The sequence below is a fragment of the Rhinopithecus roxellana genome, chromosome 2, assembly GCF_007565055.1.
Source record: "Rhinopithecus roxellana isolate Shanxi Qingling chromosome 2, ASM756505v1, whole genome shotgun sequence".
Lineage (NCBI taxonomy): Eukaryota > Metazoa > Chordata > Mammalia > Primates > Cercopithecidae > Rhinopithecus > Rhinopithecus roxellana.
Window position 1 is genome coordinate 84,590,464 of NC_044550.1, and position 25,918 is coordinate 84,616,381.

Here is a 25,918-nt window from a genome sequence, read left to right on the forward strand (position 1 = left end):
GGAGCTCGCCACCGCGCCCGGCTAATTTTTTGTATTTTTAGTAGAGACGCAGTTTCACCGTGGTCTGGATCTCCTGTCTTCATGATCCGCCCGCCTCGGCCTCCGAAAGTGCTGGAATTACAAGCTTGAGCCATCGCGCCAGGCCAATATACAGTAAATGTTTTTAAGACAGGCAGTGTCCCTGTTTCACAGAAGAGGAAACTAAGAAACAAGTAACTGAGGAAAGATCACTTGAGTTGATCCATTTTTCTATTGCTGCCTACCTAGAGAAGCAAACTGTATCTAAACATATCATCTCCTCCTAAAGTAGGCCAGCTGGTCCTGAAATTTACACCAAGTTTACATGAACTACAAACATCTAGACGCTACAGACATTTAGTGGGTAGAGATCAAAGATGCTGCCAAACATACTGCAATGCACAGGACATCGTCCTTTCCCCCATAACAAAGAATTATCCCATTCAAAATGTCAATAGTGCTGAGGTTGAGAAACCCTCAGTCTAAATAAAGCAAAGTAATTGCAAATTTGAGTTAAATCATTTTTCATAATTTAGATTCTAAAAGTACTTGAGAAAAGTACAGCATTTCAACAGAATAACTGTTGCAAATAATCCAATAATTGAAGTTTAAAGAATGCATCATTAAATGATAACCACTTTAGGCTAATTACACACTTTTTTCAACTCGAGGCCCGCTATATTCCTACTACACACAATATGACAAATCCAAAAGCCCTTAAGCCAGGGCATGCTTAAATTAGATATAGGGAGAAGAGGATCACGTGAGACCTCATTTCCAATTCGAGGGCCTTTAGAATTCTAAATGAGATGGAAGTTTTGAAACTGAGAAATGACAACATTTGACTTTTGTTGCAAAAACCTAGCTATGTTGACACAGACTGCAGGAGAGAGCTCAGTTGAGAGCCGACTGCAACAGCTAGCAGATGACTGAAGCTCAAACCAGGGTAGCAAAGGCGAAGATGGTGAGAACTGATAAGATTTCTGGACATATTTCGAAGGTGAAGACGGCAGGATTTTCCTCTGGGCAAGTCGTAGGTGTGAATAAAAGAAAGCTGTTAAGGGTGAACAGTAAATATTGATAGCAACCACACAGCCAAGCATCCTGGCCCCTCCGCCTTTTTTTTTTTTTTTTTTCTAATTTTTTTTTACGAGGACGTTGGATCTGCCAGCAAGTGAGAAAAAAGGACCCTCACCTTCACGCTGTCTTTTAGCTCCGGCGCCAGGCTGAGCACGAGGAGGTAGTGGGCATAGGCGGTGCCGAAATCCTGGACGCCCAGACAGTGCTCTGCGCTCTGCAACGACCGCGACACCAGCTCGTCCCGGCCGGCTGCCCCAGCGCCACCCCCGGCGTCTCGGCGGGACCTGAGCCGCGAGTTCGACATGGCAGTCACCACTTGTATGGCCTAAGGGAAGATATTTTGTAAACGGGAATAGAAAACTGTCTCGATGCTACACTTCCAGGGACCAGACAACTGCTCAAGTACCTGTACAGGAAAGTTACCCTCCGCCGCGGGTAAACTAGCCCACCCGAGCACAGCCGGAAGCTCCGCCCCGTCCTGGCTCCGCGGGCGGCGCAGACCGTGACGCACACCCCGCTGTTGCGGACCAGGCCGGCGGCGCACGCTACGCGAACGTCAGCGCACCCGACGTGGGCACGTCACTGCCGCCCATTCCCGCAGGAGCGACCACTGCGCGTGAGTATATGAGAGCTCATGTGGCAGGACCTGTCCAGTCTCGTGCCCTTTTTTTTCCCTGCTGAAGCAGACCTCTCTCTCCTTCTTGCACTCCGAGAGTGTGTGGCTTTCGACTGCAAGACCTTGTACAGACCCAGGCAGTGCGGAGCGCCACCCGCTCATGAGGGACGGTCAAGCATTTGTGATGAGGCTTAAGACATTTTGGATCGTGATGCACAAAATTTCAAGACCGGAAAGAACCTGGACATAACAAAAGCACCTCAGACGTGTTAGAGGAAATGCTTTCACAGGCATTTCAAATCATTCTCACAAAACTTGGCTAGGTGGACCTTTGGATCACACTCGTCTTAATGATGGCAAACGTGATATCCTGAGAAGTGACTTGCTCAAAGTCACACAACCAGCTAGTGGCATAGGCATGGTTCAAATCCAAGTTCCCTGCCAACTATCTCTTCAGTAATAAGATGAGCTTAGGGGTTATTACACTGTTTCATGTCTTATCACTGGATAGTGGTTACATTAATACAAAAACAAAGTTTTTCCACATTCAAGTATGGCCTCTAAGATACAGATTCCAAACTCTAAAAGGGAGGGGAACATAGTTAATACGGCCGAAAAGTTATTTTTGTCCCAATTTTCAAATACATTAATGGACAATATCTTAAATCGAGCATTTTGCATATCAAACTAATACACTTTGAGGGCTCCTCTAATTCTCAAAAACACGTCATGCCTTTTTGCCTTCTCTTCTGATCCGATTACCTGAACTACCCTTTTTTCTGAGCACTTGCCAGTGTAAATCCTAATCAGTTTTTTTTAGGTTCCAGTTCACTAGATTGTGAGCTATTCTTAATCACTTTTGTGACCTTTGCACCTAGCGGATTATGATGCAAAGTAAGGACTTTGATTTTTTTTTTTTTTTTTTTTTTTTTTTTGAGACGGAGTCTCGCCCTGTGGCAGGCTGGAGTGCAGTGGTGCGATCTCGGCTCACTGCAACCTCTACCTCTAGGGTTCAAGCGATTCTCCTGCCTCAGCCTCCCAAGTAGTTGGGACTACAGGCGAGCGCCACCACGCCAAGCTAATTTTTGTAGTTTTAGTAGAGGCGGGGTTTCACCATGTTGGCCAGGATGGTGATTTTTGTTTAATTTAATGCAAAGGGCCAGCGCGGTGGCTCACGCCTGTAATCCCAGCACTTTGGGAGGCCGAGGCGGACAGATCACTTGAGATCAGGGGTTCGAGACCAGCCTGGCCAACTTGTGAAGCCCTGTCTCTACTAAAAATAATAATAATAATACAAAAATTAGCCGGGCGTGGTGATGGGTGTCTGTAATCCCAGCTACTCAGGAGGCTGAGGCAGGAGTATCGCTTGAACCCGGAAGGCAGAGGTTGCCGTGAGCAGAGATCGTGGCATTGCACTCCAGCCTGGATGATAAGAGTGAAACTGAGTGTCAAAAATAACAATAATAATAATAATTTAACGCAAAGTATAGCCCCACTCCTAGATTTTGCACGTAGACTTTTCCAACTATTCATGTTCCTATTTCTCTCCTATCCTTAATTGCTACTTTCTGTACAAAACAAATTAGGACTTAATGTATGATACTTCCTTAACGAAACTGAAACGTCTAAGGCTAAGGCCTTTCTATTCCTAGTAGGAATCAACAGAACATGAAAGGGCCATCAGACTTCTTAAAAAAGGGCATTCGAGAGCAAGCTTGGTCCTTTCTAGCCCATCCAATCAGCATTCCTTATGATTATTTATTTTAAAAAGGCCTATTAAAGCTACCTTTCCTACTTTAGTCACAAGAGCACTATAACCATCAAATGAGATAATATATAGAAACATTTTTTATCTGATATACATATAGAGTTAATGTTATCCATTGTTACTATTATCTAGAATCACTTAAAAATTATCTGGATGGCTGAGGACGGTGACTCACGCCTGTAATCCCAGCACTTTGGGAGGCCAAGGCGGGCGCATCACAAGGTCAAGAGATTGAGACCATCCTGGCTAACACGGTGAAACCCTGTCTCTACTAAAAATACAAAAAATTAGCTGGGTGTGGTGGCGGGCGCCTGTAGTCCCTGCTACTCGGGAGGTTGAGGCAGGAGAATGTTGTGAACCCGAGAGGGCGAGCTTGCAGTGAGCCAAGATTGTGCCACTGCACTCCAGCCTGGGTGACAGAGCGAGACTCTGTCTCAGAAAGAAAGAAAGAAAGAAAGAGAGAGAGAGAGAGAGAGAGAGAGAGAGAGAGAGAAAGAAAGAGAGAAAGAAAGAGAGAAAGAAATCTGGATTATTAAAATAAAAATTAGGTTACTAACACCTGTAAGCATTTGATCAAAAGTGTATGCACCCATATCCTTTAAGTGTCAAATGTGGTTGACTGAAACCTCTTTTCAGAAAGCAGGAAGAAACCTCCCAGTCTTTCACTGCAGAAAAGTGGGTTGGAGATGAATCACTGAAACGTCATCCTTCCAGTCACCTCTGTGAGTCCCTGCTTCAGCTGAATTACTTCACTTTACATATTATCTTGTAATCCAGGGCATGCTTTCTGCTTCCACAGGGGCAGAGTTTCTTTTCTTTTGTTTTGCTCCATTTTGTTTTTTGGTCTGTTTGGTTCATTGAGATAACCTGAGTACCTAAAACACCTAGACTGCATGAAACTTATACTGAACATATTTCTACCAAGTCTGTGGAGGGCAAGAGATGGAGGAGGGGCTTGAGACGGAGATTCATTCTTGTTACCCAGGCTGAAGTGCAATGGTGTGATCTAGGCTCACTGCAACCTCCGCCTCCTGGGTTCAAACGAATCTCCTGCCTCAGCCTCCCGAGTAGCTGGGATTACAGGCAGCCACAACACCCAACTAATTTTGTATTTTTAGTTGAGATGGGGTTTCTCCATGTTGGTCAGGCTGGTCTTGAGCTCCTGACCTCAGGTGATCCACCCACCTCTGCCTCCCAGAGTGCTGGGATTACAGGCATGAGCCACTGCGCCCAGCCAATTATTTGCATTTTTTGGTGTTTTATCTATAGCTTCAAGACATTCTGTACATAGAGTAGGTCATTTGAAAAAATGGAATGATACAAATAACATGGAACATCTGATCACCTTAAGAAACTGGAATTGGCTGGGTGTGGTGACTCATGCCTGTAATTCCAGAGCTTTGAGAGACTAAGGCAGGAGAATGACTTGAGGCCAGGAGTTCAAGACCAGCCTGAGCAACATAGCAAGACTCCACCTCTACAAAAAATTTAAAATAAAAAAGTTAGCTGGGTGTGGTGGCACACACCTGTGGTCCTAGGTACTCAGGAGTCTGAGATGGGAGGCTCTCCGAGGAGGTCGAAGCTTCAGTTAGCTATGATTATACCACTGCACTCTAGTGACAGAGCAAGACCGTGTCTCAAATAAATAAATAAATAAACTGGAATCGTAAATATATTTTGATTACTATTTTCTGTTCCTTTATTACGTCAGTACTGGTTGAGGCTGAGTTACTTAAGATTCTTCATCTTTATGAAGATTAACTGAATTTATTGTAATTACCTTTCATGCCTTTTGGAAGAGCCCTATATTCAAAGAACCCAGAAGTACAATGAAAAAGGCAGAATGTAGGTTATACTTTTTTATTCTTAATCAAAGATTTCTTTAGAAACATTGAAAGCATCACTTTCTTGTTGACAATAGCCCTTTTGCCCCTCACAACTATGATCTTTACCTCTGAGAGTCTATTTGGTTCCTTCCTTTACATTTCCTTTTTTACCCTCTTTTAGGATTCTAAGAAAAACCTCAATGATATAGAAAACCACTGCTGACTGGGAGGCAGGTCCAAATGTGGTTGTGTTTCATCATATTCCGGGCACCTTGTCAACAAACCACACATGCCAAACACAGAAGTAAAACCAGCTGAAGGGCTCTCAGTCAACTTTCCAATGTGCAAAAGTTTAAGGTTAACAAGTGGGGAAAATGCTCATAAAAGTGTATTAACAACGGGCTGGCAGTGGTGGCTCATGCCTTAATCCCAGTACTTTGGGAGGCCAAGGTGGTCAGATGACTTGAGGTCAGCAGTTCAAGACCAGCCTGGGCAACATGGTGAAAACCTTGTCTCTACTAAAAATACAAAAATTAGCTGGGTGTGGTGGCGTGCCCCTGTAGTCCCAGCTATTCGAGAGGCTGAGGTGGGAGGATTGTTTGAGCCTGGGAGATGGAGGTGGCAGTGAGCCCCGATCGTGCCACTGCACTCCAGCCTGGGTGATAGAGCCAGACTCAGTCTCTAAATAAATTAATAAAAAATAAGAATAAAGCATATTAACAAGGGATAAACAACTTGTCAGCTTGTTGTGTTTATCAATGTAGGGGTTCTTTTTTTTTTTTTTTTTTTTTTGAGATGGAGTTTCACTCTGTCACCCAGGCTGGAGTGCGGTGGCACGATCTCGGCTCACTGCATCTTCCACCTCCCATGTTCAAGCAGTTCTCTGCCTCAGCCTCCCAAGTAGCTGGGATTACAGGCACCCACCACCATGGCCTGCTATTTTTTTTTTTTTTTTTTTTTTTTTTTTGTATTTTTAGTAGAGACAGGGTTTCACCATCTTGACCGGGCTGATCTTGAACTCCTGACCTCGTGATTCACCCGCCTCGGTCTCCCAAAGTGCTGGGATTACAGGCATGAGGCACTGTGCCCAGCCTGGTTCATTCTTTTCTTCTTTTTCTTTTTCTTTTTTCTTTTTAAAGACAGGGTATCACTCTGCTGCCCAGGATGGAGTGCAGTGGCATGATTATAGCTCACTGCAGCCTCAAACTCTTAGAACAAGTGATCCTTCTACCTCAGCCTCCTGAATAGCTGGGACTACAGGTCCATGCCACCACACATAACTAATTTTTAAATTTATTGTACAGATAAACTCTTAGCATGTGGCCCAGGCTGCCCTCGAACTCCTGGCCTCAAGCAATCCTCCCATCTCAGCCTGCAAAAGTCCTGGGATTACAGTTGTGAGCCACTGTGCCCTGTGAGGTTTAAACATTTTTCTGGGATCTGGTTTGTTTTATTTTTGGTTTGGAGCCCTGTTCGCAACTCTTTGTGCATTTTAGGATCATTTGGGGAGTTTTTAAACAGTATCAGTGCGTAGACCTCGTCCCCAGAGATGCTAATTTAACTAGCCTGGAATGGGGTTGGGCATGAGTATTTTTGCTATGGTTGTCTATGGATTTAAAGATGTGTGGTGGCTCATGCCTGTAATCCCAGCACTTTGGGAGGCTGAGGCGAGTGGATCACCTGAGGTCAGAAGTTGGAGACCAGCCTGGTTCAACAAGGCAAAACCCTGTCCCTGTCACTACTAAAAATACAAGAATTAGCTGGGCATGGTGGCATGCACCTGTAGTCCCAGCTACTTGTGAGACTGAGGCACAAGAATCGCTTGAACCTGGAAGGTGGAGGCTATAGTGAGCCAAGATCGCACCACTGCACTCCAGCCTCTAAAAAAAAAAAAAGAAAAGATACTCTCTTTAAGCGATAGGTTATAAGACATAAGGCCAATGTAGGGAGTGAAAATATAATTTTTTTATGACCTGTTAGAATTGTGAGAGTTCTCTCAATTGAATTCTTTTGAATTTAAGTAATAATATAATAACATAATGAGGAATAGAATGTTCATCTTACTGAATTACCTGTTGAAGAGAAAATTTTATAATTGGATCAACAAAATACTATGGCTACAGACCAACTGTTGGCATTGAAATTTACTTTGATAATTTTCACTGCTAAGTATTTCCAGCTTATTCAATCTATTTAACTACAATTAAGATACTTTGTTTTATAACACTCCTTTTCTGATCGTTCCATATGCAACTTCAAAATCTAGAACTCAACTTAAATATAAAATTGTAATAATGGCCAGACCAATGCTGGGTTTGGAATCTGAGTGTTCTCAGTGTATAAGGTCCTATAATAATGCGACAGCAGAGTTCAGAGACAATATGAGGGAAAATCCACTTGAGCGCTACTCTGCACCAGGTCCATTCTCACTCTGCTATAAAGAACTACCTGAGACTGGGTAATTGATGAAGAAAAGAGGTTTAATTGACACGTGGTTCCACAGGCTTAACTGGAAGCATGAATGGGAGACCTCAGGAAACTTATAATCATGGCAGAAGATGAAGGGGAAACAAGTACCTTCTTTACATGGAGGCAGGAGAGAGAACGAAGGGGTAAGTGCCGCACACTTTTTAAACCATCAGATCTCATGAGAACGAGAACAACAAGGGGATAATCTGTCCCCATGATCCAATCACCTCCCACCAGGCTCCTCCCCTGACATGTGGGAATTACAGTTCGACATGAGATTTGGGTGGGGAGACAGAGCCAAACCAGATCACCTAGTTTAGGCAAAGCATCCTTTTTAAAATTTCTCATTGTCTCCTGTTCATAATGCTATCTTAGCACTTACCCTATTACGTTCAAATGGCCTGTTTGTCCTCCTGACTAGAAAGTGGGTTCCTAGGCCTCAAGGAAGTATGTCTTATTCATTTTTCATCACTAGCATTCAAAATAGTAACTAGAACAAAAGAAGTCATTAAATATCTGATTAACCTGAAATGGAGGCAGCTAAAGAGAGGTAGAGAAAGAGGAAGAATTGAAAGATGTGTCAAAAACAAAGACTACAGGACTTAAAACAACTATATGATAGGAGTAACAGGGACATAAGAAAAAGGGAGAGATTAGGCTGGGCGCAGTGGCCCACACCTATAATCCTAGCACTTGGGGAAGCTGAGGCAGGTGGATCACCTGAGGTCAGGAGTTCGACACCAGCCTGACCAACATGGTGAAACCCTGTCTCTATTAAAAATACAAAAATTAGCCGGGCGTGGTTGCGGTTGCCTGTAATCCCAGCTACTTGGGAGACTGAGGTAGGAGAATCGCTTGAACCCAGGAGGCAGAGGTTGCAGTGAGCCAAGATCGTGCCATTGCACTCCAGCCTGGGTAACAAGACTGAAACTCATCTTAAAAAAAAAAAAAAAGGAAAAAAGAAAAGAAAGAAAAAGGAAAAGGGAAAAATTGAAGGTGATGCCAGTACTTTTGGCATGAGCAACCAGGTGGTGCCATTAACCACGATATGAAGTGTAGAGAAGGGAGACGAACAGATTTGAAGAGAAAAATGATTAGTTATGTCAACCAAAACTAAGTCTGTTGAGAGAGAAATAATTTGATAAAGGTTTACTGAAAGCCAAATATGAAGATTGACCCAGGAAGACACATCAACAAAGTTGGGAGTGTTCCAGAATCTGTTGCAAGTTGGAAGGCTTTTATAAGACAGTGTAGGAGAAGGTAGGGGGACTTCTCATACCAGAGTTGTATTCTTTCACTGATGGGTGTAACACAGAGGTTATAATCATTGGCTACAGATTGCAACATGCAGGCTAAAATGTCTGCGTGCAAGACAATGAGTAAAACTTTATGATTCTGGCCAGGCATGTAGCTCATACTTGTAATCCTAGCACTTTGGGAGGCTGAGGCGGGTGGATTGCCTGAGCTCAGGAGTTAGAGACCAGCCTGGGAAACATGGCAAAACCCTGTCTTTACTAAAAATACAAAAAATCAGCCAGGCATGGTGGGGCATGCCTGTAATACCAACTACTAGGGAGGCTGAGGCACTAGAATCGCTTGAACCTGGGAGACGGAGGTTGCAGTGAGTGGAGATCGCGCCACTGCACTCCAGCCTGAGCAAGAGAATGAGACTCTGTCTCCAAAAAAAAAAAAAAACAACTTTATGATTCAAAAATAAATCCGCATTCTTTTTAGTGTTAGTAGGTTATACATTAATCAGTATGTCAACAACTTGAGGAACTCATAAGATTCTTTATTCAGGGATAGATGTCAGCATGAATCACAAGACCTTAAAGAAAACTAACAAATGCAACCTGTAGTTTATCAGGTAAACGGCTGTGTTTGAGGTATCTGGACATCAAGTGAAGATGTCCAGTGGGCAGGTGAGAAAGTATGTTTAGAGCTCACTGGAAATATCTGGTCTAGATATAAGTATCTGGAGGGGTTTTGTTTGTTTGTTTGCTTGCTTGCTTTTTGAGACAGAATCTTGCTGTGTCGCCAAGGCTTGGTGCAATCATGGCAAACTGCAGCTTCAACCTCCCAGGCTCAAGCAATCCTCCCACCCCAGCCTCCAGAGTAGCCGAGACTACAGGAACACGCCACTACACCTGTCTAATTTTTGTGGGTTTTGTAGAAATGTGGTCTCTCCACATTGAACAGACCAGTCTGTAACCCTGGGCTCAAGTGATCCTCTTGCCTCAACCTCCCAAAGTACTGGGATTACAGGCGTGAGCCACTGCGCCCAGCTGGAAGTTTTAATCAAGTTGATAGGTTGAAGTTGTAGCAATGATTATAATTCTCCTGGAAAAGTGTGTAGAGGGAGGAAATGTGCATCACAAAATGCAGAATGAGGAAAGAGCGGCAAAGCCTTCTCTGAAATTGCTAATAGAAGAAAGCAAGATATTGGATAAAATGAGTAAGATTTTATAGAAATGAACAATCCTAAGAAATGGCTTATAAATGAGTTGCCAGTAGGACCAGGGTCTCTCATAAACCTAGTCAGAGCAATAGCATATAGAATAAATAAATATAAAAATGTGAATAAATTACATTTTTCTCAATACAGTACTTCTCCTCATCCATGAAGGATACATTCCAAGACCCTCAGGTGATGCCTGAAACCATGAATAATAACAAACTCTATATAGATTATGTTTTTTCTTATACATACATTCCTATGATAAAGTTTAATTAGGCACAGTAAGAGATGAAAATTAGGCTGGGCATGGTGGCTCATGCCTGTAATCCTAGAACTTTGGGAGGCCGAGGCAGGTAGATATTTGAGGTCAGGAGTTTGAGACCAGCCTGGCCAACATAGTGAAACCCTGTCTCTACTAAAAATGCAAACGTCAGCTGGGCATGGTGGTGCACACCTGTAATCCCAGCTACTTGAGAGGCTGACGCAGAAGAATCGCTTGAGCCTGGGAGACAGGTTGTGGTGAGCCGAGATCGCACTACTGCAGTCCAGTCTGGGCAACAGAGTGAGACCCTGTCTCAAAAATAAATAAATAAATAAATAAAGAGGCCGGGCGTGGTGGCTCACGCCTGTAATCCCAGCACTTTGGGAGGCCGAGGTGGGCGGACCATGAGGTTAGGAGATCGAGACCATCCTGGCTAACACAGTGAAACCCTGTCTCTACTAAAAATAAATACAAACAATTAGCTGGGCGTGGTGGTGGGTGCCTGTAGTCCCAGCTACTCAGGAGGCTGAGGCAGGAGAATGGCGTGAACCTGGGAGGCAGAGCTTGCAGTGAGCCGAGATTGCACCACTGCACTCCAACCTCGGAGTCAGAGCGAGACTCCATCTCAAAAAAAAAAAAAAAAAAAAACAGAGATGAAAATTAATAATAGAATAGTTACAATAGAGCGGGCCCAGTGGCTCACACCTGTAATCCTAGCTCTTTAGGAGGTTGAGGCAGATGGATCATCTGAGGTCAGGAGTTCGAGACCAGCCTGACCAACATGGTGAAACCCCATCTATACTAAAAATATAAAATTAGCCGGGCATGGTGGTGCATGCCTGTAATTCCAGTTACTTGGGAGCCTGAAGCAGGAGAATAACTTGAACCTGGGAGGCAGAGGTTGCAGTGAGCTGAAATTGTGCCATTTCACTCCAGGCTGGGTAACAAGAGCGAAACTGTGTCTCAAAAAAATTAGTATTATTATTATAATAATATACTATAATAAATGTTATGTGAATATGGCCTCTCTTTCTCTCTCTCTCTAAATATCTTATTGTACTATAATGTGTAACTGAAACCACAGAAGGGGGGGACTACTGTATATTATAATTCATCTTTATGATAAGGATTTTTTAATGACTTGATAAAAGTGAAAGTTGGAAAGTTAGGGTTTTTCTCCAAGACAGTATGTGTTCTGATTCTAATAAAAGTACTAGTTATCTATATACAAACATAATTTAACATATTGATATTTATTGAATACATTCTGCATAGTAGGCAATGTTTTAAGTAATTTAATGTTTTACCAGCCAGTATTTTCCTCTCTTTTTCTGGGAACTGTTTATATTAGTCAGCTTTTACCACATTATACTACATAACAAACAACTCTGAAAATTCAGTGTTGTCTTAGTCACTTGGTAACAAAATAACTGAGACTGGATAACTTATAAATAATAGAAATTTCATTCTTACAGTCCTGGAGGCTGATAAGTTGAAGATCAGACCAATGGCAGCTTTGATGTCTGATAAAAGCTCCGGCTCTGCTTCCAAGATGGCACCTGCGATGCTGTATCCTGCAGAAGGGATGAATTCTGTGTCTTCACATGGCAGAAAGGATGGAAAAGGACAAAAATGGTCTAGCTTGTTTCCACCAGGTTTTTTTTTTTTTTTTGAGACAGAGTCTCGCTCTGTTGCCCGGGCTGAAGTACAATGGCATGATCTCCGCTCACTGAAAGCTCCACCTCCTGGATTCAAGTAGTTCTCCTGCTTCAGTCTCCCAAGTAGCTGGAATTACTGGCGCCCCACCCCCACCCCCCACCGCCAATGCACCCGGCTAATTTTTGTATTTTTAGTAGAGACAGGGTTTCACCGTGTTGGCCAGGCTGGTCTCGAACTCCTGACTTTAGGTAATCTGCCTGTCTTGGCCTCCCAAAGTGCTGGATTACAGGCGTGAGCCACCGCACCTGGCCTCCACCAGCCCTTTTAAAGCATCACTAATTGTATTCACAAGGGCAGAAGTCCTCATGACTTAATAATCTCCTAAAGGACCAAACTTTGAATACTATAACACAGGTGAGTAAATTTTAACATGAATTTTGGACACATTTAAACCGTAACAAGTACCTTAGAAAAGAAAGGACTATTTCTTGCTTATATTACATGTAGACCACAAATTGCCAACGATGCTGCTCAGATTTTGAGAAGGCTATGACTCTGCACCATATATTCTCTTATACTGGATTACAGATTTAAAAAGCAGTTCCTATGTGAAACCTGCTCATTCTCATAGCAGAGAGGGAAAGCCATGGAACTGCTAAAAAATCATGATGCTTCTTAAAGTTTCTCAAAACTGTATGTATGTCATGTCCTCTCTAGGCCGGGTGTGTTGGCTCACGCCTGTAATCCCAGCACTTTGGGAGGCCGAGACAGGCAGATCACAAGGTCAGGAGATTGAAACCATCCTGGCTAACACTGTGAAACTCCATCTCTACTAAAAATACAAAAAATTAGCCAGGTGTGGTGGCAGGCACTTGTAGTCCCAGCTACTCGGGAGGCTGAGGCAGGAGAACTGCTTGAATCAGGGAAGCAGAGGTTACAGTGAGCTGAGATCGAGATCGTGCCACTGCACTCCAGCGTGGGCGACAGAGTGAGACTCCATCTCAAAAAAATAAAAAAAATAAAAATAAAAATGTCCTCTCACACTCTGTTGGTGAAAGCATATTATTGTGGTTAAGTCCAATCGCAAAGGGAAAGGTATATACACTCTTCCTGCAAGGAAGAGGGCACTTCAGTTTACATGTCCGTGGAAGGAACAGAGTGAATACTAGAGGACAATATTACAATTTACTACCACTGTTCCTCTCTCAGCTTAAGCTCTGTTCTATCTCCCACTCCTCCTCAGATCAGCAGTAGCATGAAAATAACAGCCCACATTCCTGGTACCAGAGGTGGAAATACGCACATCATGTACAAATTATCTGTTCTGACCTGTTTGGTGGCTCCCTGGAATACTGATTGAAAGGCTTGTCTTTATTTCACCTAACTCCTAACTAGCCTAGGGCTAAAGCTTCTTGCCGCAGGGCATTTGTAGAAAATATTTAGACGTTAAACTACGTTAGACTAAATTTGGTCTAAAGTCTAAATATTTTCTTTTCTTTTCTTTTTGAGACGGAGTCTTGCTCTGTTGCCCAAGCTGGAGTGCAGTGGCGCGATTTCAGCTCACTGCAAGCTCCGCCCCCCGGGCTAACGCCATTCTCCTGCCTCAGCCTCCCAAGTAGCTGGGACTGCAGGCACCTGCCACCACGCTCGGCTAATTTTTTTGTATTTTTAGTAGAGACGGGGTTTCACAGTGTTAGCCAGGATGTTCTCCATCTCCTGACCTTGTGATCCGCCTGCCTTGGCCTCCCAAAGTGCTGGGGTTACAGGCGTGAGCCACCGCGCCCAGCCTTAAATATTTTCCTAAGATGTCTAAATAGGTTCCTGCTGCCTGTGGCGATAGACAGTAGCTAGGTCAATCAATAGACTAATCAAAAAGCTTGGGAGGAAAGGCTGGAGAATGAGACAGTCTATAAGGGTTTTCAAAAGTGCTGACATATTCCTGAGAATCAAGAAGGTCAAATGCATGCTCAGGGCTATGCAAATGCCCCCAGGAAAGCTGAAAAAGGCCCTAATACCCCTCCTCCTGACCATGAGGCTCTAAAAAAGTAGGATATGAAGTCTAAGGCAGAGTTGTAAAATGCCTGGCAAGTATTGAAAGCATGTGACAATGAATACACAGAGCCCCACTGCAAAGACTGGAAGATTTTTTGGTTCCAGGTATTTAAGGAAATCTCTGCTCACTCATTAGCTGACCAGTAAGCTAATGTAACAGAGACTTCAGGATCCACATGTAACAAAGAACAGACTATAAAATTAGTTCAGAAAATTCGCTAAACAAACTATAACTACAATATAGCACAACAACACACCCTAGGGAACGGGGAGGAGCTGATTTCCAGAATTGCCATATTATAATATTTAAAATGTGCAGTTTTCAACAAGAAATTATAAGGCATGCCAATAAATGAAAAATTATGGTCTATAAACAGGAAAAAGAAATTTATAGAAACTATGCCTGAGAAAGCCTAGACATTTGGACTTTTTAGACAGACTTTAAATTGGCTATTTTAAATATGATCAATAGCTAAGCAATGTCTGAAGAACTAAAGTAAATATAGGAATGATGTCTTGTCAAATTGAGAATATCAATGAAGAGATAAAAATATAAAACTGTCATGTCACAGTGATTTTTAAAAACAGAGACTGGGCCGGGCACGGTGGCTCAGGTCTGTAATCCCAGCACTTTGGGAGGCCGAGGCAGATGGATCACGAGGTCAGGAGATTGACACCATCCTGGCTAACATGGTGAAACCCTGTCTCTACTAAAAATACAAAAACAAAATTAGCCGGGTGTGGTGGTGGGCGCCTGTAGTCCTAGCTACTCGGGAGGCTGAGGCAGGAGAATGGCATGAACCCGGGAGGCGGAGCTTGCAGTGAGCTTGTGCCACTGCACTCCAGCCTGGGCGACAGAGCAAGACTCTGTCTCAAAAAAAAAAAAAAAAAAAAAAAACAGAGGCCGGGCACGGTGGCTTATGCCTGTAATCCCAGCACTTTGGGGGGCCGACCTGAGATCAGGAGTTCGAGTCCTGACTGGCCTACATGGTAAAATCCCACCTCTACTAAAAATGCAAAAATTAGCTGGGTTTGGTGGCGGGCGCCTGTAATCCCAGCTACTCAGGAGGCTGAGGCAAAAGAATCACTTGAACATGGGAGGCGGAGGTTGCAGTGAGCCGAGATCGCGTCATTGCACTCCAGCCTGGGAGACAAGAGGAAGACTTCGTCTCAAACAAACAAACAAAAACAACACAGAATTCCGGCCGGTGCAGTGGCTCACGCCTGTAATCCCATCACTTTGGGAAGCCAAGGTGGGTGGCTCACCTGAAGAGTTTGAGACCAGTCTGGCCAACATGGTGAAACCTCGTGTCTACTAAAAATACCAAAAAAAATTTAGCCGGGATTGGTGGAACACGCCTGTAATCCCAGGTACTCGGGAGACTGAGGCAGGAGAATCGCTTGAACCCAGGAGGTGGAGGTTGTAGTGAGCTCAGATCGCACCATTGCACTCCAGAAGAGTGAGACTCCATCTGAAAATAAATAAATAATAGAACCCAACTGTATGCTATCTTCAAGAGATTTGCTTTAGATTAAATACACAAATAGGTTGAAAGCAAAAGAATGGAAAATGTATTTCATGCAAACAGTATTGATAATAGAGCTATTGTGGCTATACTAATACCAGACAAAATACACTTTAAATCAAAAATTGTTAGACAAAGAAGAACATTATATAATGGTAAAAGGGTCAATTCATCAAAAGACATAACAATTATAAGTATATATGCACCCAACAAGAGAGCCCTGAAATATATGAGGCTGAAACTGACTACATTAAAAAAGAAAAGGACAATTCAAAATGATAGTCAGGGGACTTCAATACCTTACATTTAATAATGGATACAACGATTAGATGGAAAATCCACAAAGAAATAGAAGATATGAACATCACTATATATCAACTAGACTTAAGAAACGTGTATAATGATCCACTCAACAACAGAATACACTTCTCAAGTGCACGTGGAAAATTCTCTACAATAGACTATAATTAGCTCATAAAATAAATCTGAATAAGATTTAAAAATTGAAATCAGGCTGGGTATGGTGGGTAATACCTGTAATCCCAGCACTTTGGGAGGCCAAGGTGGGTGGATCACTTGAGGTCAGGAGTTTGAGACCAGCCTGGCCAACAGGGCAAAATGCCATCTCTACTAAAAATGCATAAACTGGTTGGGAGCAGTGGCTCATGCCTGTAATCCCAGCACTTTGGGAGGCCAAGGTGGGAGGATCATGAGGTCAGGAGATCAAGACCATCCTGGCCAACATGGTGAAACCCCATTTATACTAAAATACAAAAAAAATTAGCCAGGCGTGGTGGCGTGCACCTGTAGTCCCAGCTACTTGGGAGGCTGAGGCAGGGGGACCGCTTGAACCCAGGAGGTGGAGGTTGCAGTGAGCTGAGATCTTGCCACTGCACTCCAGTCTGGGCGACAGAGTGAGACCCTGTCTCAAAAAAAAAAAAAGAGATGAAAGTTAATAATAAAATAGAATAGAATTATTTATTAATAATAAAATAGGACAGAAAATTAATAATAAGATAGAATAGACTCTATCTTGAAAAAAAAGAAATTTAAAAAACAAGAGCAAACTAAACCCAAAGCAAGCAAAAGTGTGGAAATAAATTATTTAGAAAATAGAAAAACAATAAAGAAGATAAATGAAACTAAAAACCAATTTCTTGAAAAGATTAGCAAAACTGGCACCTTTAACTAGTCTGAATAAGAAAAAGAAGAGAAGAGTCAAATTACTAAAATCTTAAATGAAATATGAGACATTACTACTAGTCTTACAGCAATAAAAATAATTATAATGAAATACTAGGAAAACATTGTATGACAACAATTAGACAACCTGGATTAAATGTACAAATTCCTAGAAATACACAAATTAGCAAAACTGACCTATGAAAAATAGAAAATCTAAATAAACCTATAACAAGTAAAGAGATAAAACTAATTTTTAAAAAACTTTCAGCAAAAAAAGCCAGGACTCAGCTTGGTACGGTGGCTCATGCCTGTAATCCTAGCACTTTAGGGAGCCAAGGTGGATATATTGCTTCAGTTCAAGAGTTTGAGACCAGCCTAGGCAACATGGCAAGACCCTGTCTCTACCAAAAATAAATGGTTTTTTTTTTTTTTTTTTTTTTTTTTTTAGCCAGTCATGGTGGCACTTGCCTGTAGTCCCTAGCTACTCAAGAGACTGAGGTGGGAGGATCACTTGAGCCCAGGAGGTTGAGGCTGGAGTGAGCCGTGATTATGCCACTGCACTCTAGGCTAGGTGACAGGGTGAGACCCTGTCTCAAAAAACAAACGAACAAATCCCAGGACCAGATGGCTTCACTAGTGTACTCTATCAAATAGTTTAAAAAGATTTGCACAAACTGACATCAGCAAGACAGCCAGGAGTTGCCTGATACTCATATTCCCCATAAAAATGGAATAGAACACCATCCTGGCTAACACGGTGAAATCCCGTCTCTACTAAAAATACAAAAAATTAGCCGGGTGTGGTGATGGGCACCTGTAGTCCCAGCTACTCAGGAGGCTGAGGCAGGAGAATCTCTTGAACCTGGGAGGCAGAGGTTACAGTGAGCCGAGATCGCGCCACTGCACTCCAGCCTGGTGACGAAGCGAGACTCTGTCTCCAAAAAAAAAAAAAAAAGGAATAGAACAATAAACAAACAGCACTATTTCAACTCCAGTGACTGAAGAAGTACACTGGAAAGTGCAAGGCACCTTGCATCTACAACACTCTCTCCATCATCAACAGGACTGGCCTCAGAGCCGGGGAAGTCTTCCCATGGGGAAAAGATAAGCTGGAGACTTCCAGAGGTTCCCATTACCACCACAGATGTCAGTAGTCCTTCCTACAGGAGGGTCCCCCAGTTTTCATAGGTTCCATATCCAGTTTAGAGAGTTGCCAGGAGTTTAAATGGCTGCATTGCTCCAGAGTAGGAGCCCACATTGTGCACCCGCATCCCCACAACCTAAAGTGCTACAGCATGGTGCCACCTTGAATGTGAACCCACTGCTAAAGTGTGTCCTGCTCTGGAGGCCAATATCCATTGCCTCTCTCCATCCCTGAGGCCCTATCATCATTCTACCACATAAACACAGGTGTCTACAGCACCACTACACCAGCTGCCTGGAGTCTAGGCCTGACAGAATGACCGAGACATGGGGGTACCCAAATCCATGTTCCACCCCAGCCCCCCAAAAAATGAACCTGCACACTCAGGGGCTGGGCGCGGTGGTTCACAACTGTAATTCCAGCACTTTGGGAGGCCAAGTTGAGTGGATCACTTGAGGTCAGGAGTGGGAGACCAGCCTGGCCAACATGGTGAAACCCCATCTCTACTAAAAATACAAAAATTAGCTGGGCATGGTGGTAGGCACTTGTAATCCCAGATACTCAGGAGGCTGAGGCAAGAGAATTGCTTGAACCCGGGAGGCTGAGGTTGCAGTGAGCCAAGATTGCCACTTCACTCCCGCTGGGAGACAGTGAGACCCCATTTCAAAAAAAAAAGAGAGTAGAGCAGTGGTTATCAGAAACTGGAGATGGATAGGAAGAGAGGAGGAGGGGATGACTTTGGTCAAAAGGTACAAAGCTACAATTAGATTGGAGGAATAACTTCATAACTTCTGGTATTCTATTGCACAGCAAGGTAACTATGGTTAACTGTAAGGTATTGTATATTACAAAATAGCTAGAAGACAGCGTTTAAATGTAATAAGCACAAAGAAGATCAATGCATGAGATGATGGATGTGCTAACTACCCTAATGTAACAATTATATAACATATACGTGTATTTAACTATCAAATCGTACCCAATTCCTATGTACAATTACAATGTGTCAATTAAAAAAAATTTTAATATTAACACAAGTTTTTCTAAAAGTCTTCCAAAAAAATAGACGGAAAAGGAACACTGAACTCAGTCTATGAGTCCAGTAATACCCTGATACTAAAGCCAGACACAATATTTGAAGAAAAGAAAATTAGAGAATAATATATCTTATGCATTTATATGCAAATATTCTCAATAAAAAGCTAGCAAACCAATTCCAGCAGCATATAAAAGGGATTATACATGATCATCAAGTGGGATTTATCCCAGGAATGCTAGGCTGATTTAACTTATAAAACTCAATCAATGTAGCATATCACAGTAATAGAATGAAGGGGGAGAAAACCCATGTAATCCTATCAATAAACCCAGAAAAAGTGACAAAATCTAAATCCTTTTTATGACAATGGTACATAAGAAACTAGGAATAGAAGAAAACTTTCTAAGTCTGCTAAAGAGCATCTATGAAAAGCCCAGATACAACATATGTAATAGTGAAACGTTAAAAGCATTCCTTCTAAAATCAGAAATAAGACAAAGATGTCAACTCTCACCATTCTATTCAACTTTGTGCTGAAGCTTCTAGCTAGGGCAACTAAACAAGAAAAAGAAATAAAAGGTATACAGATTTGAAAGGAAGAAATAAAATGATCACTGTTTGCAAATGAAATAATCTCATATAGAGAAAACTCTAAAGGATCTACAGAAAAAAACTCTTAGAGCTACTAAACAAGTTCAAGAATGTTGCAGAATACAGTATTTAGAAATCGATTGCATTCCTATGCTTTAATAATGAACAATCTGAAAATGAAATAATAAAACAATCCCACTTATGAAAGCATTAAAAGAATAAAATACTTGACAATAAATTTAACATAGTAGGATTGTACACTAAACACTAAAAAACATTGCTGAAAGAAATTAAAGATCTAAATAAACGGAAAGACGTCTTCTGTTCACAGATTATAAGACTTACTATTGTTAAGATGGTGATACTCCAAAATGTTCTATAAATTCAGTGCAATCGCTGTCAAAATTCCAACTGTCGACCAGATACGGTGGCTCATACCTGTAATCCCAGCACTTTGGGAGGTCAAGGCAGGTGGGTCACCTGAAGTCAGGAGTTTGAGACCAGCCTAACAGAGCAAACCCCTGTCTCTAGTAAAAAATACAAAAATTAGCCAGGCATGGTGGTGGGTGCCTGTAATCCCAGCTAATCGGGAGGCTGAGGCATGAGAATCACGTGAACCCAGCAGGGTTCAAGTACCTCACTGTACTTCACTGCGGAGGCTGCAGTGAGCCGAGATTGCACCACTGCACTACAGCCTGGCTGACAGAGTGAGACTGTCTCAAACAACAACAACAACAAAAATGCCAACTGTCTTGTTAAGAAATAGAAAAGTTGATCCTAAAATTCATATGGAATTGGAAAAGACACAGAATAGCCGAAAAAACTTGAGAAAGAACACAGTTGGAGTACTTACTCTACTTCATTTTGAAAACTTACTACAAAGCTATAGCAATCAAGAGAGTGTGATACTAACTCAAAGCTAGATCAATGGAATAAAACTGGGAATTCATAAATGAACCCATGCTTTTATGATCATTTGATTTTTGTTTTTGTTTTTGTTTTGAGACTGGGTCTTGCTTTGTCACCCAGGCTGGAGTGCAGAGGCATAATCACAGCTCACTGCAGCTTTGACCTCCCAGGCTCAAGCAATCCTCCCACCTCAGCTCCCCGAGTTTCTGGGACTACAGGTGCACGCCACCATACCCAGCTAATTTTTTATTTTTTTTTATAAAGACAGGGTTTTGTCATGTTGTGGAGGCTGGTCTCAAATTCCTGGACTCAAGTGATCCTCCCACCTCAGCCTCGCAAAGTGCTTGGATTATAGGTATGAGTCACCGTGCCCAGCCAGCGATCACTTGATTTTTGGCAAGGATACCAAAACCATTTGGTGGGGAAAGATTTGTCTTTTTCACAAATGGTGTTGAAACAAGTGGGTAGCCACATCCAAAATAATTCTGAAGTTGAAAACTTGCCTTACATCATATACAAAACTTCAAAGTGGATCAACAATCTAAATATAACAACAAAAACTACAAAACTTATAGAAGAAAACATAGGTGCAAATCATCATGACCTTGGAATTGGCAATTTTTAAGATAGACTTTATTCTTTAGACTGATTTTAGGTTCACAACGAAATTGAATGGAAAGTACAGAAAATTTTCTTTTTCTTTTTCTTTTTTTTTGTTGGAGACGGAGTCTCACTCTGTTGCCCAGGATGGTGTGCAGTGGCACGATCTCAGCTCATTGCAAGCTCTGCCTCCCAGGTTCACGTCATTCTCCTGCCTCAGCCTCCCAAGTAGCTGGGACTACAGGTGCCAGCTACCACGCCTGGCTAATTTTTTTGTATTTTTAGTAGAGACAGGATTTCACCATGTTAGCCAGGATGGTCTCAATCTCCTGACCTTGTGATCTGGCCGCCTCGGCCTCCCAAAGTGCCGGGGTTATAGGCATGAGCCACCGCGCCCCGCCAGAAAATTTTCATATGACCCCTGACCCGGCAACATGCAGCCTCTTTTTATATCAACATCCCACACCAGAGTAATACATTTGTTACCATCAATGAACCTACTGTTAACTAAATAAATAAATAAAAGTTTAGGACTTTACAAATTTATTTTGCCAAAGAGAAAAGTTAAACCCTAAAAGTCAACTCACATAACACGACTGTTTTTCTTCTGTGGTGCATGACCACTGCTTTCTAAACTTTGTGTTGAGATGTTATATATTAACCGGAATCCCTATTCTTAATTCAAATCTAGACTAAATGCTGTAAAAATAGAGATGCTATGACTGTTATAATAAAATGTTAACCCTATTACAGTGTAATCAATAGTAGCCCATCAAATCTCATATTTATATATTAGTCTTCATATAGAAAATGTAATTTTGTTCAACACGTCTGTTTTGCCTATATAAACCATCCTCATTTCTCATTTTTCTCCACATCAGGATCACTAATCACCATTCTTTTTTTTTTTTTTTTGCCCAGGCTGGAGTGCAGTGGTGCAATCTCAGGTCATGGCAACCTCCATCTCCCAGGTTCCTGGGTTGAAGCGATTCTCCTGCCTCAGCCACCCAAGTAACTGGGATTACAGGGGCCCACCATCACACTCAGCTAATTTTTGTATTTTTTGGACAGATAGGGTTTCTCCATGTTAGCCAGACTGGTCTCAAACTGCTGCCCTCAGGTGATTCACCCACCTTGGCATCCCAAAGTGCTGGGATTACAGGTGTAAGCCACGGAATCTAGCCACTAATCACCATTTTGTGTGTGTGTGTGTGTGTGTGTTTGTGTGTATGTGTGACACAGTAGTGCTCTGTCACCCAGGCTGGAGTGCAGTGGTGTGATCTCGGCTCACTGCAACCTCTGCCTCCTGGTGTCAAGTGAATCTCCTGCCTCAGCCTCCTGAGTAGCTGGGATTACAAGTGCCAATCATCATTCTTTGGTGTAGCTCTGCTACCCAGATGGTCACCCTCACACTTGGCTCTTAAATACACTCTTTTAACTAGATCCTAAGCTTTTTGACTATTTTAGGTTGGCACTATATTGGAAATCATCTCCTACTCTGTTATCATACCTCAATAGTAAAAAACAGACATTTTTAATTTTAATGTTAATTTTATTATTTGTAGAGATGAGGTCTCCCTATGTTGCCCAGGCTGGTCATTATTGTTTTAAAATATCATTTTTGGGCCAGGCATGGTGACTCACACCTGTAATCCCAATGCTTTGAGAGGCTGTGATGGGAGGATCACTTGAGCCTAGGAGTTCAAGACCAGCCAGGGGGAAAAATGTGAAAGATCTTAAATTTCAGGCTGGGTGCAGTGGCTCACGCCTGCAATCCCAGCACTTTGGAAGGCCAAGGTGGGCAGGTCGCCTGAGGTCAGGAGTTTGAGACCAGGCTGGCCAACATAGTGAAACCCCATCTCTAATAAAAATACAAAAAGTAGCCGAGCATGATGGTGCATGCCTGTAATCCCAGCTACTTTGGAGGCTAAGGCAGGAGAATTGCTTGAACCCAGGAGGTGAAAGTGGCAGTGAGCCAAGATCATAATTGTACTCCAGCCTGGGTGACAGAATGAGACTTCATATCAAAAAAAAAAAAAAAAAAAAAAGATGTTTACACTACTCTGTAGTCTATTAAGTATGCAATAGCACTGTGTAAATGTGCATGCCTTAATTTAAAAATGCTTTATTGCTAAAAAAAAAAAAAAAAAAAAAGGCAAACCATCACCTGAACCTTCAGCAAGTTGTAATTTCTGCTTGTAAAGGTTCTTGCCTCAATGCTGATTGCTGTTGACTGATCAGGGTAGATGTTGCTGAAAGTTGGAGTGGCTGTGGTAATTTCTAAATAAGACAACAATAAAATTGGCTATATTAATTGACTCTTCCTTTCAAGAAAGATTTCTCTGTAGCACATGATGTTGTTCGATAGCATTTTACTCACAGTACAACTTCTTTAAAAATTGGAGTCAATCCTTTCAAACTCTGTTGCTCCTTTAGTAACCAAGTTAGAATATTTATATAATATTTCATAAATACTCTAAATTGTTTGTTGTCATTTTGACAATATTCACAATATCTTCACCAGGAGTAGATTCCATCTCAAGAAACTACTTTCTTTGCTCATCTATAAGAAGCATCTGTTGACGTTCTGTCATGAGATTGCAGCAATTCAGTCACGTCTTCAGATTCCACTTCCAATTTTGCCATTTCCACCACATCTACAGTGACTTCCTTTAATGAAGTCTTGAACCCATCCCCACCAAAGTCATCTATGAGGACTGAAATGAACTTCTTTCAAACTCCTGTTATTTTGAAGAGGTCATATTTTGACCTCTTCTCATGAGTCATGAATGTCCAGGCTGGAGTGCAATGGCACAATCTCGGCCCACTGCAAATTCCGCCTCCTGGATTCAAGTGATTCTCTTGCTTCAGCCTCCCGAGTAGCTGGGACTACAGGCACGTGCCACCACACTTGGCTAATTTTTGTATTTTTAGTAGAGATAGGGTTTCACTATGTTGGCCAGGCTGGTCTCAAACTCCCAACCTCAGGTGATCTGCCCACCTTGGCCTCCCAAAGTACCAGGATTACAGGCATGAGCCACTGTGCCCAGCCTGAAATTTAAGATCTTTTGCATTTTTCTCTTGCACATAGCAATGATTGGAATGACAATGGGAACCAGGAGAATAATTTCTGTGCTTTTTTTTTTTTTTGAGACGGAGTCTCACTCTGTCGCCCAGGCTGGAGTGCAGTAGCACGATCTCAGCTCACTGCAAGCTCCGCCTCCCGGGTTCACACGATTCTCCTGCCTCAGCCTCCTGAGTAGCTGGGACTGCAGGCGCCTGCCACCACACCCAGCTAATGTTCTGTATTTTTAGTAGAGACAAGGTTTCACCATGTTAGCCAGGATGGTCTCGATATCCTGACCTCGTGATCTGCCCGCCTCGGCCTCCCAAAGTGCTGGGATTACAGGTGTGAGCCACCACGCCCGGCCATTTCTGTGCATTTCTATAGGAAACTGGCTAAGCAAGTTCAGAGTCAAAATCGTTAAGCCACTTCATCGATTTAGGATACAAGAGGAACCTGAAGTTAAAGGATAGAATACTATATATACCTCCTGGTGGGACACCTTGTTTTTCTCCCAGACAACTCAGGCTGGACAGATGCAAAGATGTCATGGGGTGGGGCGGTGTAGGGGGAGGGTCAGGCTAGTCCCAAGGAATTGTGGAGAGGAAGAGTCAGGTCTCAGAAGTAAGCAAGTAGGACCTGTTGCCTAAGCAGAGGGTCCTGGGGCTGTGTCCTATAGTAACATGGATGGGGCCAGAGACTGGAAAAGCCCCAGCAGAGAAGAATGCTTTTGGTGTTTTTATCATGGAGCTATTGACATTGTGTATGGAGTTGTTCCACACATTTCAGTATATTTACTCTCCCTGCCCTATGCCTACTAAATGCCACTGAATCCCGAAGTCACTGACTAGAAATGTCTTGCACAGTTCCAAATGCCCACTAGGGGGCCTGTATCACCCTTGATTGCCATTTATCACATATTTGCTAATAAACACACTTTCTGATGAATGTAGTAGGATACAATTGGATATCATAATTAATATTTCTCTTCTTCACAGGTTTTCCAGTTCCTCTCCCAACCATCAGGCATACCTCTTCACCCACTAAATCAAAGCAATCGGTTGCTTAGGACATGGGTGACATAGCCAAGAACAAAGATGACAACTGCGTTTCTGAATGGAATTTTAAAATCAAAGGTAAAACAGTAGGCTTTTATTTTAAGAGCCAGGTTTCTTGTTTTTTTAAGAGAGGAAACAAGTTTTCAAAGTTCTAAATAAGTTAGAGCTGGGAGGACTCAGGGTGGAATGATTATACCGTAAACCAAATCCTTAAGAGGTATGAAGTTGTTTACCAAAAGGAAATAAAAGTTCAACTTGCTGGAAGAGAATCTGAGGGCATGTTGTCAGAGGCATTTGAACCAGAGTGCCTCCATCTTGAATAGGGGCTGGGTAAAATGAGGCTGAGACCTACTGGGCTGCATTCCCAGGAGGTTAGGCATTCTAAGTTACAGGATGAGATAGGAGGTCGACACAAGGCACAGGTCACAAAGACCTTGCTGATAAAACAGGTTGTGGTAAGGAAGCTGGCAAAAGCCCACCAAAACCAAGACAGTGAGGAGAATGACTTCTGGTCATACTTGCTGTTCATTATATGCTAATTATAATACATTAGCATGCTAAAAGACACTCCCACCAGTGCCATGACAGTTTACA

General features: G+C 42.5%; 1 protein-coding gene and 1 long non-coding RNA gene across 4 annotated transcripts in view; one reads left to right on the forward strand and one right to left on the reverse strand.

The window, feature by feature from the left end:
* Positions 1–1,661, reverse strand: part of PRMT9 (protein arginine methyltransferase 9) — a 47,385-nt gene extending 45,724 nt beyond the window's left edge. Inside the window, exons 1-2 of one of the 2 annotated variants that reach the window (XM_030917505.1) lie at positions 1,505–1,588; positions 1,214–1,423 (exon numbers count right to left, since the gene is read on the reverse strand). In XM_030917505.1, coding sequence (XP_030773365.1) covers positions 1,214–1,402 — 189 coding nt within the window. In that variant the 5' untranslated portion in view covers positions 1,403–1,423; positions 1,505–1,588. Of the gene's footprint in view, positions 1–1,213 lie in introns of both variants that reach the window. The other variant, XR_004053532.1, reaches the window with a different exon arrangement.
* LOC115893513 lies at positions 1,604–25,396 on the forward strand. Of its 2 annotated transcripts, none has more exons than XR_004053538.1 (4): positions 1,604–1,714; positions 4,119–4,204; positions 7,812–7,920; positions 25,265–25,396. It is a non-coding gene; the product is annotated as an uncharacterized LOC115893513 (long non-coding RNA). The 2 variants fall into 2 exon arrangements; XR_004053537.1 differs by lacking the exon at positions 25,265–25,396 and adding an exon at positions 11,973–12,192.
* Positions 25,397–25,918: the final 522 nt, after the last annotated feature.